This window comes from Lolium rigidum, chromosome 3, assembly GCF_022539505.1.
Source record: "Lolium rigidum isolate FL_2022 chromosome 3, APGP_CSIRO_Lrig_0.1, whole genome shotgun sequence".
Taxonomy (NCBI): Eukaryota; Viridiplantae; Streptophyta; class Magnoliopsida; order Poales; family Poaceae; genus Lolium; species Lolium rigidum.
In genome coordinates, this window is record NC_061510.1 from 79,360,324 (window position 1) to 79,374,760 (window position 14,437).

The 14,437-nt window shown below is 46.6% G+C and overlaps 1 protein-coding gene across 1 annotated transcript; it reads right to left on the minus strand.

Moving 5' to 3' along the window:
• Positions 1–200: 200 nt before the first annotated feature.
• On the minus strand, positions 201–2,490 carry LOC124701847 (homeobox-leucine zipper protein HOX19-like). Its single transcript, XM_047233945.1, has 3 exons — positions 1,641–2,490; positions 1,272–1,351; positions 201–1,111 (listed from the first exon to the last, which is right to left on the minus strand). The coding sequence occupies exons 1-3, from the start codon at positions 2,043–2,045 to the stop codon at positions 790–792; spliced, it is 807 nt and encodes a 268-aa protein (XP_047089901.1). The 5' UTR covers positions 2,046–2,490; the 3' UTR covers positions 201–789.
• Positions 2,491–14,437: the final 11,947 nt, after the last annotated feature.

The following is a 14,437-nucleotide window of genomic DNA, read 5'->3' on the forward strand; positions in this document are numbered from 1 at the left end:
ATTTTCCGGCTAACTACTACCAGCTTCTAGTTAAGCCGAGTGGTTGTGTGAAAATTGCCTTGGTTAACCAGCTTACACCATGACACACAAGTACATAACAGAACAGATTAGATGGTTAAGTCGTCAGGGCAGACGAGAGGGCTAGCTAGCTTTCTCACTAATTAATCAACCAGCGAAAAGAGAAAGCGACAGGGACGCAATTTGGAGTTTAGGCCCCGACAGGCACAATCATTGAGACGTATATGCATACAGAAAAGTTAGAAAGGTATACAAATTACACACGTACGCACCCGACAGGAAGGCTCTCCCTGCCTCTCTCATGTCATCACATCCAATTAACACTGTGTCTTGCACTACTAGGAAAGTAGGAATTCACCACGGCACAGCTAGCGCGCGGCGGCTTAATCTAATGGTCTCCCTCTCCTCCGATAATTAGCTTTTGAAACAAAAAGGCAGAGAAGCTAACTGGAAAGGAGAGGTCCACGGTTACATGCATGCACAAGAATATACAACGGCCATGGCCGGTTTGAGTAGTAGCTAGCTACGGCTGTTTGACTACCTATCTGTGTATGGATTTGAGTCTATGATTGATGGATTAGCTAAATGGATGGAAGATTCGGAACTAAACCCCCAGACCAAGAAAGAGCAAAAGTAGGAGGATCATGTCCATGTCCTTGCAGGATCGTATGTTGCTTGCGAGGTGAGGTATTAGTTATGGCGACTAGCTACTACTGCTCGTAGCTAAGCAAGCTAGCTACAGTAGCAGGGGTGCGATCGATGGAGCGAAGGTCAGCAGGCGGCGGAGTGGGTGAAGGGGTTGAAGAAGTGGTGGGTGGCCTTGGGTCTGTCCGGGTCGACCTTGCCGGCGGCGGTGGCGCGCTCGCAGGACGGGCAGATGGTCAGCGTGGCCGCCGGCAGCTGCATGTAGAACGGCGACGCCGCAGAGGACGGTGGCGGCCCGGAGTTGCTGGCGTTGGTGGGCGGCGGCGGGGCGAACTTGAGGGCGCGGAGCTCCTGCAGCTCGCGCTGCAGGCGGCGGTTCTCCTCGGTGAGCGTCTCGCAGCAGCGCTTGAGGAACTCGCAGTCCACCTCCGTCTGCTTCAGCTTGGTTCTGCATGCATGCATGTGTAAATTTTGTGTTCACTAACTAATTTTTCATGCATATGCATGGACGTAACAGACAAGGTGCTACTTGCACATCTAGATTGTATCATGCTTGTGTGTGCGATTGTGCGTATGCATGGGAAATACTCGGAACAAAGGTTACTAACCTTGCTCTTCTGTTTTGGAACCAAACCTCCACCTGCCTTGGCCTGAGGTTGAGCTGCTTGGCTAAAGCGACTTTCTGCTTCTGCTCAAATCCAAAAAGAAGACACAAGAAGGTTGTTCAGTTGCTTATATCCATCGATCAACCTCACCAGATTTGTGAGTTTGCTTCTTTGCATGTATAAGCTCAAAAAATATACGAGATCGAAGATCTCAGATATGGCAGATATGATGGTCCTTTCTTTCCAAGTAACTAGTAGTAATAATTTGATGATTAGGTAAGTGCAGCTATCTGCGCGCGGCCGGTCAACCGAGTGGAATGAAAGCATCAAACGTGAGCGGTACGCATGCGTTCGTACTACCGACGTACGTACCGGGTTGAGGGTGCTGTGCTCCTTGAAGCGGTCCTCCAGGAGCGCGGACTGCTCCTTGGTGAGCCTCAGCTTCTTCCGCGTGCTGCCGTCGTCGTCGTCCTCCGCCGCCGCCGTGGACGACACCATCTCGCCCAGGTCGGCCGCGTCCTCCAGGCGCTCCCTCTTCACCCCCACTGACAGCGACGACACGCTGTGACCGCCGCCGCCGGAGGCGGTGGCGGTCGCGGTGACGGTGGTCGTGTCGTCCGGCATGCTGAGCGTCAGCGACGGCTCCATCGAGGGCGCCTCCCACCGTGCCGCCCGGCTGCTGCCGCTGCGGTGGGCGGCCGTTGACGAGTCGCCTCCACCGCCGCCGAGGGACAGGCCCAGCGCCAGGCCTGCGTCGTGGACCTCCTCCTGCGCCATGCCTAACGTGCAGCGCGCTAGCACAACCGGCAGGGCAGTAGTATCAGCCGCGCGCGCCAATGGTTTCTACAAGTTTCGCCAAAGAATCCGCGAGCAAGCTTCACCGCGCGCTTGCTTTGGGAGGCACCGACTTTAATCAGCTCGCTCTCGTGCCAAGGTTGCTCAATTCTGGCGAGGTGTCGCGGAGGTGCATGCACGCGTGTGCTTGGGTAGGAGAGGAGTTGAGGAGAGGTGAGGGAGGAAGGAAGGAATGAGTGAGGGGAATGAATTGGTTGAGGGGTTGAGAATATTTGAGGAGGAAGAAGGGGCGAGGGGACAGGCCGGGCGACGCCGAACCCACATCACACATGCGTACGCGCACGCGCACTCACACTCGATCGACACTTGCGGAGCTTTGACAAGCCCAGCTGCAGCAGCGGCAACAGGGAGGTCCAAGCATGCTCCACAGGCCAGCAGAGTGCCGTGCTGCGCCCTCTGTGTTTCCTGCTGACAGTAGCTCCTACCGGTCGACCTCTATATTTTCTCAACACCCATCACTGCTGCTCTAAAGTTTTATTTTTTCTGCTAGAATGATTAGTTGTGAGTAAGGTGCGAGCTGACCACGTGGACGCGCCTGTGTAAAGGGGCTGGCAATATTAGAAGCCGCACGCACACATCGCTCATCTCTCATCTCTCGAGCCCCTTCTGCCCATACGCAAGCATGTAGGTACTACAAAAGGTGAGACATCCGAATCCCCCCTTTTTTCTACTGGTTTCCGAGGGTGGGCACGATCTAGATCAGTTAGGTACGTACCTAAGTGTATAGATAACTGATCATGTTCAAGCTGGTATTGCCTGAGTTGTACGTAGTACTTTTTCCGGCCCAAGTTAATTAACGCAGATCAGGGAGAGTTGTAATTTTTTTACATTACGATCATGACTTCGATCCAAGCTTCTTTGGCTGAAATTTGGAACAGGGCGGAGCTTCCAGTATGAAATTTCTGGTGAAAACTTTCTTGTGCACGTGTTAGTTAGTCAATGTCCTTAGGTAAGGATGTGAGAACATGTTTCTCAATTGCAAAAATGATGGTCGAGAGCCCTTCTTGGAAGTTGTCGATTTGCATGCGCAGAAAATGACGTAACAATCCTTCGTATGGATGGAACGGTAAAAAAACGAGGAGATCAAGAAAAGGGGAGGGCACCAGTTCACAATTGATTTTTTTTTAGTGCTGACACCGACTCCATTATCACCGATTTTGAGTATGGCTTTAGTGAGCAATGTACAGATTTAATTAAGAACTTCCCTTGTCTCGACTTAAGAGACTAAATTTCTTGATTAAGTCCGAATAAGCTTGCTCACTTTGTATAGATTTTTTTTCTCCAAATATGAGCATAAGCATATACAAGATAGCCTTGAGGTATTATTATTCATATGGGGATAACTGAAAACTTTAATGATTTTCCTTGCGTTCGAAAGAGCCTTCTCGGAGAGAAATGTCATCAAAACCTAGTTCCCCAACAAGATATCCGCAATGACTTCTTGATGGCTTGATGTTGTCATGCATCAAGCAAGGAATAGTTAATGTCTTGATCGATAGAATTACGGAAGATATTCAGAAAAATAATAGGGCTTTGACATTTCCAACGACTTCTATATGACATTCACTACGGGAAAATCAGGCGCTGCCGTGCAGCCTATCTTTGCCGTGAGCTGCTGCACGGCAAAGATTTCTTTGCCGTGCGCAGCAAGAAGACCGCACGGCAACGTCAAAACGCACGGCAAAGTATAGGAGCAGCGCACGGCAAAGAAACCTAGCACGGCAAAGAAAGACTTGGCGCACGGCAAAGCAAAGATCTCACGGCAAAGTCCGGGAGCAGCGCACGGCAAAGATAGTAGGACTGGCAAAGTCGCCGCAAGCCGCACGGCAAAGAAACAATGCACGGCAAAGGCCCGGGCACCGCCGTGTCCCGCCCTTTGCCGTGCGGACAGACAGCTTGCACGGCAAAGGGTCCTTTGCCGTGCGCTGCTCCCTTTGCCGTGCGCCAATATACATTTTATTTGTTTTTCTAACTATTTTATTTCATATACTACTTATATTTATTTTGTTAATTAGTTTTTCTTTTTGATGACTATTTATTACACTATGTGCAATACAAAATTAGTCTCCATGCTCATCCCCCACAAATATCGTGGTTCCGGTGCTCGGCGGCCGTCCCCCTCCTTCCCCAAAAACAAGCGGGACGGCAGGTCTACCCCGTAGATTTCTCCGCGCGAGGGTGCAAAATGTACTTTTTCACTCTTTTAGGTTTGTTAGGGTTAGGTTTTAGGTCCACTTGCAAGTTTTGGTGGCATTCCGGTGCTCCGGGGTCATTCCCCCTAAAACGGCCGTCTGTGGGCCCCGGATGGACTACCCCCTAGATTTCTCCGCGCGAGGTTCCACCAATATACCTTTTCATAGGTTTAGGTTTGTTTAGTCCATGGACATATGGAAAACCATGTGTGGCACCCTTTGGCACAGTCTAGCCCCCGATATACCCGCGGCGGGACACTTCACCGTACACGTCCGGAGAATACGTAAGTGTTATCGCCCGAAGGTGAGGAATGTCGACCGGGATCCATGCCATGCACCATTTGGTGAATTACACCTTGCATCACACTTTGAAACATAGAATAGGTCCACATGCAAGGTTTGGTGGGGTTCCGGTGCTCCGGCGGTCGTTATCCCCTCCTCCCCCAAAACAAGCGGAACGTGTGCCCTGGCGGGTCTACCCCCTAGATTTCTCCGCGAGGGTGCACCAATGTAACTTTTCATTCTTTTAGGTTTGTTTAGTACATATACACATGGAGAACCAAAGATTGGGACCCTTTGGCACATATACCCGCAGCTAGAGCCATTATCACACGATCGACGGTGTGCCTGATCTACTGGTTAGGGTTAGGTGTAGGGTTAGGGCTAGGGCTAGGGTTTAGGTTGAAGGTAAGTATTTATGGTTAGGTATAGGTTTAGGGTTTAGGGTTAGGGTTAGGGTTTATGACGCATGGTTCTGCAGCTCCGGCGTCGTGGTTTAGGGATTTAGAGGGGTTTAGGGCTCGAAGCCTCCCAGCTTTAGGGTTTAGGGTTTAGGGGAGCTACTTTTGCACCATTACACCTTGCATCACATTTTGACACATATCATAGGTCCACATGCAAGGTTTGGTGGGGTTCCGGTGCTCCGGCGGTCGTTATCCCCCTCCTCCCCCCAAAACAGCGGAACGTGTGCCCCGGCGGGTCTACCCCCTGATACGTCTCCGACGTATCGATAATTTCTTATGTTCCATGCAACATTATTGATGTTATCTACATGTTTTATGCACACTTTATGTCATATTCGTGCATTTTCTGGAACTAACCTATTAACAAGATGTCGAAGTGCCGCTTGTCGTTTTCGTCTGTTTTTGGTTTCGTAAATCCTAGTAACGAAATATTCTCGGAATTGGACGAAATCAACGCCCGGGGTCCTATTTTGCCACGAAGCTTCCGGAAGACCGAAGAGGAGACGAAGTGGGGCCACGAGGCGGCCAAACCCTAGGGCGGCGCGGCCCCTGCCCTGGCCGCGCGGCCCTATGGTGTGGGCCCCTCGTGCCGCCTCCTGACTTGCCCTTCCGCCTACTTAAAGCCTCCGTCGCGAAACCCCCAGTACCGAGAGCCACGATACGGAAAACCTTATCGAGACGCCGCTGCCGCCAATCCCATCTCGGGGATTCAGGAGATCGCCTCCGGCACTCCGCCGGAGAGGGGATTCATCTCCCGGAGGACTCTACGCCGCCATGGTCGCCTCCGAAGTGATGTGTGAGTAGTCTACCCCTGGACTATGGGTCCATAGCCGTAGCTAGATGGTTGTCTTCTCCCCATTGTGCTTCATTGTCGGATCTTGTGAGCTGCCTAACATGATCAAGATCATCTATCTGTAATTCTATATGTTGCGTTTGTTGGGATCCGATGAATAGAGAATACTTGTTATGTTGATTATCAAAGTTATGTCTATGTGTTGTTTATGATCTTGCATGCTCTCCGTTACTAGTAGATGCTCGGCCAAGTAGATGCTTGTAACTCCAAGAGGGAGTATTTATGCTCGATAGTGGGTTCATGCCTCCATTGATATCCGGGACAAGTGATGTGAAAGTTCTAAGGTTGTGGATGTGCTTGTTGCCACTAGGGATAAAACATTGGTGCTATGTTCAAGGATGTAGTCACTGATTACATTACGCGCAATACTTAATGCAATTGTCTCGTTGTTAGCAACTTAATACTAGAGGGGGTTCGGATGATAACTCGAAGGTGGACTTTTTAGGCATAGATGCATGCTCGGATAGCGGTCTATGTACTTTGTCGTAATGCCCAATTAAATCTCACTATACTCATCATAATATGTATGTGCATGGTCATGCCCTCTTTATTTGTCAATTGCCCAACTGTAATTTGTTCACCCAACATGCTATTTATCTTATGGGAGAGACACCTCTAGTGAACTGTGGACCCCGGTCCAATTCTCTATAATGAAATACAATCTACTGCAATACTTGTTCTACTCGTTTTCTCGCAAACAATCATCTTCCACACAATACGGTTAATCCTTTGTTACAGCAAGCCGGTGAGATTGACAACCTCACTGTTTCGTTGGGGCAAAGTACTTTGGTTGTGTTGTGCAGGTTCCACGTTGGCGCCGGAATCTCCGGTGTTGCGCCGCACTACATCCCGCCGCCATCAACCTTCAACGTGCTTCTTGACTCCTACTGGTTCGATTAAACCTTGGTTTCTTACGAGGGAAACTTGCCGCTGTGCGCATCACACCTTCCTCTTGGGGTTCCCAACGGACGTGTCAACCACACGCATCAAGCAAATTTCCGGCGCCGTTGCCGGGAGATCAAGACACGCCTGCAAGGGAGTCTCCACTTCCCAATCTCTTTACTTTGTTTTTGTCTTGCTTAGTTTTATTTACTACTTTGTTTGCTGCACTAAATCAAAATACAAAAAAAAATTAGTTGCTAGTTTTACTTTATTTGCTATCTTGATTGCTATATCAAAAACACAAAAAAATTAGTTACTTGCATTTACTTTATCTAGTTTGCTTTATTTACTGTCTTGCACTCTACATTAAAAATACAAAAAAAATTAGTTACTTTTGTTACTATGTCTAGCTCTGAACTCCGTTACTTCTTCGCCCGAAGAATTAGTCTTCACTTTTAAACAAGGGGATGAGGAGAGTTTTAAGGATGCTTGGTCTAGAATTTTTACTTCTTATCGTAAAACCGAACCTCAAATGACTCTAAGTTTGCTCCTTAGTAATTTTTATTTTGGTCTTATGATTCGCTATAGATATGCTTTGGATGCTTTAGTGGGAGGAGATTTCCTTCATTGCAATGGGGATCAAGCTTTTAATGCCATAAAGAAGTTGGTTGCATCACATGATTCAGCCTAATAACTTTGATTCAGCCCTCACTAGCATTTATAATAGATTAAACAATCTCGAGATAAGTACATCTCGCTTGGATGACAACTATTGCCATGTTCGTAATCGTCTTGAACAAGTTTTAGTGAACTCTAAACTTTCATTATGGGATCCTACTCGTTAAAATTGTTATCGGTGATCGAACTCTTCGTGCCAACCGTGATATTATGTCTGAATTTTGCCTTATACCCGAGAGCATTTATAAATCTTTGAAACTTTGGGGAGTCGATGAAGGAGGAGAAGAAATAACTCTCATTGATAACTCTGTTATAATTCCTAAGGGAATAGCCGCAGGTGTGCATACAACCATTCTTGGAAGAACAATATCCATTGATTATCTTGTTATTGAATGTGTAGGGACAGGAAAAATCACACTCGGAAGATCCTCACTGAAACTATTGGGAGCAAGTCATTGATGTGGGAGAAGGCACCCTGGAATTCACCTCTACACCGGGGGGAAATCATATATTTCGTAAATCAAAGGGAAATAAAAACAATAAGAAAGGTAAGGGAAAAGCCCAAGGTAAGGTTGACACACCATCTCTTGATAATACTTGATACACACTTTCTGCGCCTAGCTGAAAGGCGTTAAAGAAAAGCGCTTATGGGAGACAACCCATGTTTTTACCTACAGTACTTTGTTTTTATTTTGTGTCTTGGAAGTTGTTTACTACTGTAGCAACCTCTCCTTATCTTAGTTTTGTGTTTTGTTGTGCCAAGTAAAGTCTTTGATAGAAAAGTTCATACTAGATTTGGATTACTGCGCAGTTTCAGATTTCTTTACTGTCACGAATTCCGACCTGCCTCTCTGTAGGTAGCTCAGAAAAATATGCCAATTTACGTGCGTGATCCTCAGATATGTACGCAACTTTCATTCAATTTGGGAATTTTCATCTGAGCAAGTCTGGTGCCATTTTAAAATTCGTCAATACGAACTGTTCTGTTTTGGCAGATTCTGCCTTTTATTTCGCATTGCCTCTTTTGCTATGTTGGATGAATTTCTTTGATCCACTAATGTCCAGTAGCTTTATGCAATGTCCAGAAGTGTTAAGAATGATTATGTCACCTCTGAACATGTTAATTTTCATTGTGCACTAACCCTCTAATGAGTTGTTTCGAGTTTGGTGTGGAGGAAGTTTTCAAGGATCAAGAGAGGAGTATGATGCAACATGATCAAGGAGAGTGAAAGCTCTAAGCTTGGGGATGCCCCGGTGGTTCACCCCTGCATATATCAAGAAGACTCAAGCGTCTAAGCTTGGGGATGCCCAAGGCATCCCCTTCTTCATCGACAACATTATCGAGTTCCTCCCCTGAAACTATATTTTTATTCCATCACATCTTATGTGCTTTGCTTGGAGCGTCGATTTGTTTTTGTTTTTGTTTTGTTTGAATAAAATGGATCCTAGCATTCACTTTATGGGAGAGAGACACGCTCCGCTGTAGCATATGGACAAGTATGTCCTTAGTTTCTACTCATAGTATTCATGGCGAAGTTTCTTCTTCGTTAAATTGTTATATGGTTGGAATTGGAAAATGATACATGTAGTAAATTGCTATAATGTCTTGGGTAATGTGATACTTGGCAATTGTTGTGCTCATGTTTAAGCTCTTGCATCATATGCTTTGCACCCATTAATGAAGAAATACATAGAGCATGCTAAAATTTGGTTTGCATATTTGGTCTCTCTAAGGTCTAGATAATTTCTAGTATTGAGTTTGAACAACAAGGAAGACGGTGTAGAGTCTTATAATGTTTACAATGTGTCTTTTATGTGAGTTTTGCTGCACCGGTTCATCCTTGTGTTTGTTTCAAATAACCTTGCTAGCCTAAACCTTGTATCGAGTGGGAATACTTCTCATGCATCCAAAACACTTGAGCCAACCACTATGCCATTTGTGTCCACCATACCTACCTACTACATGGTATTTCTCCGCCATTCCAAAGTAAATTGCTTGAGTGCTACCTTTAAAATTCCATCATTCACCTTACAATATATAGCTCATGGGACAAATAGCTTAAAAACTATTGTGGTATTGAATATGTACTTATGCACTTTATCTCTTATTAAGTTGCTTGTTGTGCGATAACCATGTTTCGGGGACGCCATCAACTATTCTTTGTTGAATTTCATGTGAGTTGCTATGCATGTTCGTCTTGTCTGAAGCAAGAGCGATCTACCACCTTATGGTTAAGCATGCATATTGTTAGAGAAGAACATTGGGCCGCTAACTAAAGCCATGATCCATGGTGGAAGTTTCAGTTTTGGACAAAATCCTCAATCTCATATGAGAAAATTAATAATTGTTGCCACATGCTTATGCATAAAAGAGGAGTCCATTATCTGTTGTCTATGTTGTCCCGGTATGGATGTCTAAGTTGAGAATAATCAATAGCGAGAAATCCAATGCTAGCTTTCTCCTTAGACCTTTGTACAGGCGGCATAGAGGTACCCCTTTGTGACACTTGGTTAAAACATGTGCATTGTGATGATCCGGTAGTCCAAGCTAATTAGGACAAGGTGCGGGCACTATTAGTATACTATGCATGAGGCTTGCAACTTGTAAGATATAATTTACATGATACATATGCTTTATTACTACCGTTGACAAAATTGTTTCATGTTTTCAAAATCAAAGCTCTAGCACAAATATAGCAATCGATGCTTTCCTCTTTGAAGGACCATTCTTTTACTTTTATTGTTGAGTCAGTTCACCTATTTCTCTCCACCTCAAGAAGCAAACACTTGTGTGAACTATGCATTGATTCCTACATATTTGCATATTGCACTTATTATATTACTCTATGTTGACAATATCCATGAGATATACATGTTATAAGTTGAAAGCAACCACTGAAACTTAATCTTCCTTTGTGTTGCTTCAATGCCTTTACTTTGAATTATTGCTTTATGAGTTAACTCTTATGCAAGACTTATTGATGCTTGTCTTGAAGTACTATTCATGAAAAGTCTTTGCTATATGATTCACTTGTTTACTCATGTCATATACATTGTTTTGATCGCTGCATTCACTACATATGCTTTACAAATAGTATGATCAAGATTATGATGGCATGTCACTCCGGAAATTATCTCGCGTTATCGTTTTACCTCGCTCGGGACGAGCAGTAACTAAGCTTGGGGATGCCGATACGTCTCCAACGTATCGATAATTTCTTATGTTCCATGCCACATTATTGATGTTATCTACATGTTTTATGCACACTTTATGTCATATTCGTGCATTTTCCGGAACTAACCTATTAACAAGATGCCGAAGTGCCGTTCTGTCGTTTTCTGTTGTTTTTGGTTTCGTAAATCCTAGTAACGAAATATTCTCGGAATTGGACGAAATCAACGCCCAGGGTCCTATTTTGCCACGAAGCTTCTAGAAGACCGAAGAGGAGACGAAGTGGGGCCACGAGGCGGCCAAACCCTAGGGCGGCACGGCCCCTGCCCTGGCCGCGCGGCCCTATGGTGTGGGCCCCTCGTGCCGCCTCCTGACTTGCCCTTCCGCCTACTTAAAGCCTCCGTCGCGAAACCCCCGCATCGAGAGCCACGATACGGAAAACCTTATCGAGACGCCGCCGCCGCCAATCCCATCTCGGGGGATTCGGAAGATCGCCTCCCGCACCTCGCCGGAGAGGGGATTCATCTCCCGGAGGACTCTACGCCGCCATGGTCGCTCCTCCGGAGTGATGTGTGAGTAGTCTACCCCTGGACTATGGGGCCATAGCTGTAGGTAGATGGTTGTCTTCTCCTCATTGTGCTTCATTGTCGGATCTTGTGAGCTGCCTAACATGATCAAGATCATCTATCTCGTAATTCTATATGTTGCGTTTGTTGGGATCCGATGAATAGAGAATACTTGTTATGTTGATTATCAAAGTTATGTCTATGTGTTGTTTATGATCTTGCATGCTCTCCGTTACTAGTAGATGCTCCGGCCAAGTAGATGCTTGTAACTCCAAGAGGGAGTATTTATGCTCGATAGTGGGTTCATGCCTCCATTGATATCTCGGGACAAGTGATGAGAAAGTTCTAAGGTTGTGGATGTGCCGTTGCCACTAGGGATAAAACATTGGTGCTATGTTCAAGGATGTAGTCACTCGATTACATTACGCGCAATACTTAATGCAATTGTCTCGTTGTTAGCAACTTAATACCGGAGGGGTTCGGATGATAACTCCGAAGGTGGACTTTTTAGGCATAGATGCATGCTGGATAGCGGTCTATGTACTTTGTCGTAATGCCCAATTAAATCTCACTATACTCATCATAATATGTATGTGCATGGTCATGCCCTCTTTATTTGTCAATTGCCCAACCGTAATTTGTTCACCCAACATGCTATTTATCTTATGGGAGAGACACCTCTAGTGAACTGTGGACCCCGGTCCAATTCTCTATACCGAAATACAATCTACTGCAATACTTGTTCTACTCGTTTTCCGCAAACAATCACCTTCCACACAATACGGTTAATCCTTTGTTACAGACAAGTCGGTGAGATTGACAACCTCACTGCGTTTCGTTGGGGCAAAGTACTTTGGTTGTGTTGTGCAGGTTTCACGTTGGCGCCGGAATCTCTCGGTGTTGCGCCGCACTACATCCCGCCGCTATCAACCTTCAACGTGCTTCTTGACTCCTACTGGTTCGATTAAACCTTGGTTTCTTACTGAGGGAAACTTGCCGCTGTGCGCATCACACCTTCCTCTTGGGGTTCCCAACGGACGTGTCAACCACACGCATCACCCCCTAGATTTCTCCGCGCGAGGGTGCACCAATGTAACTTTTCATTCTTTTAGGTTTGTTTAGTACATATACACATGGAGAACCAAAGATTGGGACCCTTTGGCACATATACCCGCAGCTAGAGCCATTATCACACGATCGACGGTGTGCCTGATCTACTGGTTAGGGTTAGGTGTAGGGTTAGGGCTAGGGTTTAGGGGCTAGGGCTAGGGTTTAGGTTTAAGGTAAGTATTTATGGTTAGGTATAGGTTTAGGGTTTAGGGTTTGGGTTAGGGTTTATGATGCATGGTTCTGCAGACTCCAGCGTCGTGGTTTAGGGATTTAGAGGGGTTTAGGGCTCGAAGCCTCCCTGCTTTAGGGTTTAGGGTTTAGGGGAGCTACTTTTGCACCATTACACCTTGCATCACACTTTGACACATATCATAGATCCACATGCAAGGTTTTGTGGGGTTCCGGTGCTTCGGCGGTCGTTATCCCCCTCCTCCCCCAAAACAGCGGAACGTGTGCCCCGGCGGGTCTACCCCCTAGATTTCTCCGCGCGAGGGTGCACCAATGTAACTTTTCATTCTTTTAGGTTTGTTTAGTACATATACACATGGAGAACCAAAGATTGGGACCCTTTGGCACATATACCCGCAGCTAGAGCCATTATCACACGATCGACGGTGTGCCTGATCTACTGGTTAGGGTTAGGTGTAGGGTTAGGGCTAGGGTTTAGGGGCTAGGGCTAGGGTTTAGGTTTAAGGTAAGTATTTATGGTTAGATATAGGTTTAGGGTTTAGGGTTTGGGTTAGGGTTTATGATGCATGGTTCTGCAGCTCCGGCGTCGTGGTTTAGGGATTTAGAGGGGTTTAGGGCTCGAAGCCTCCCGGCTTAGGGTTTAGGGTTTAGGGGAGCTACTTTTGCACCATTACACCTTGCATCACACTTTGACACATATCATAGGTCCACATGAAAGGTTTTGTGGGGTTCCGGTGCTCCGGCGGTCGTTATCCCCCTCCTCCCCCCAAAACAGCGGAACGTGTGCCCCAGCGGGTCTACCCCCTAGATTTCTCCGCGCGAGGGTGCACCAATGTAACTTTTCATTCTTTTAGGTTTGTTTAGTACATATACACATGGAGAACTAAGATTGGGACCCTTTGGCACATATACCCGCAGCTAGAGCCATTATCACACGATCGACGGTGTGCCTGATCTACTGGTTAGGGTTAGGTGTAGGGTTAGGGCTAGGGTTTAGGGGCTAGGGCTAGGGTTTAGGTTAAAGGTAAGTATTTATGGTTAGGTATAGGTTTAGGGTTTAGGGTTAGGGTTAGGGTTTATGATGCATGGTTCTGCTGGCTCCGGCGTCGTGGTTTAGGGATTTAGAGGGGTTTAGGGCTCGAAGCCTCCCAGCTTAGGGTTTAGGGTTTAGGGGAGCTAATTTTGCACCATTAGACCTTGCACCACACTTTGACACATATCATAGGTCCACATGCAAGGTTTGGTGGGGTTCCGGTGCTCGGCGGTCGTTATCCCCCTCCTCCCCCAAAACAGCGGAACGTGTGCCCGGCGGGTCTACCCCTAGATTTCTCCGCGCAGGGTGCACCAATGTAACTTTTCATTCTTTTAGGTTTGTTTAGTACATATACACATGGAGAACCAAAGATTGGGACCCTTTGGCACATATACCCGCAGCCTAGAGCCATTATCACACGATCGACGGTGTGCTCGATCTACTCGGTTAGGGTTAGGTGTAGGGTTAGGGCTAGGGTTTAGGGGCTAGGGCTAGGGTTTAGGTTAAAGGTAAGTATTTATGGTTAGGTATAGGTTTAGGGTTTAGGGTTAGGGTTAGGGTTTATGATGCATGGTTCTCGCAGCTCCGGCGTCGTGGTTTAGGGATTTAGAGGGGTTTAGGGCTCGAAGCCTCCCCGGCTTAGGGTTTAGGGTTTAGGGGAGCTACTTTTGCACCATTAGACCTTGCACCACACTTTGACACATATCATAGGTCCACATGCAAGGTTTGGTGGGGTTCCGGTGCTCCGCGGTCGTTATCCCCCTCCTCCCCAAAACAACGGAACGTGTGCCCCGGCGGGTCTACCCCCTAGATTTCTCCGCGCGAGGGTGCACCAATGTAACTTTTCATTCTTTTAGGTTTGTTTAGTACACATACACATGGAGAACCAAAGATTG

Coding starts and splice junctions, on each gene's coding strand:
- LOC124701847 (XM_047233945.1), bottom strand. CDS start 2,045: ATGGCGCAGGAGGAGGTCCACGACGCAGGCCTGGCGCTGGGCCTGTCC. Junction 1,352..1,640: donor AGCACAGCACCCTCAACCCG/GTACGTACGTCG, acceptor GGATTTGAGCAG/AAGCAGAAAGTCGCTTTAGC. Junction 1,112..1,271: donor TTCCAAAACAGAAGAGCAAG/GTTAGTAACCTT, acceptor GCATGCATGCAG/AACCAAGCTGAAGCAGACGG.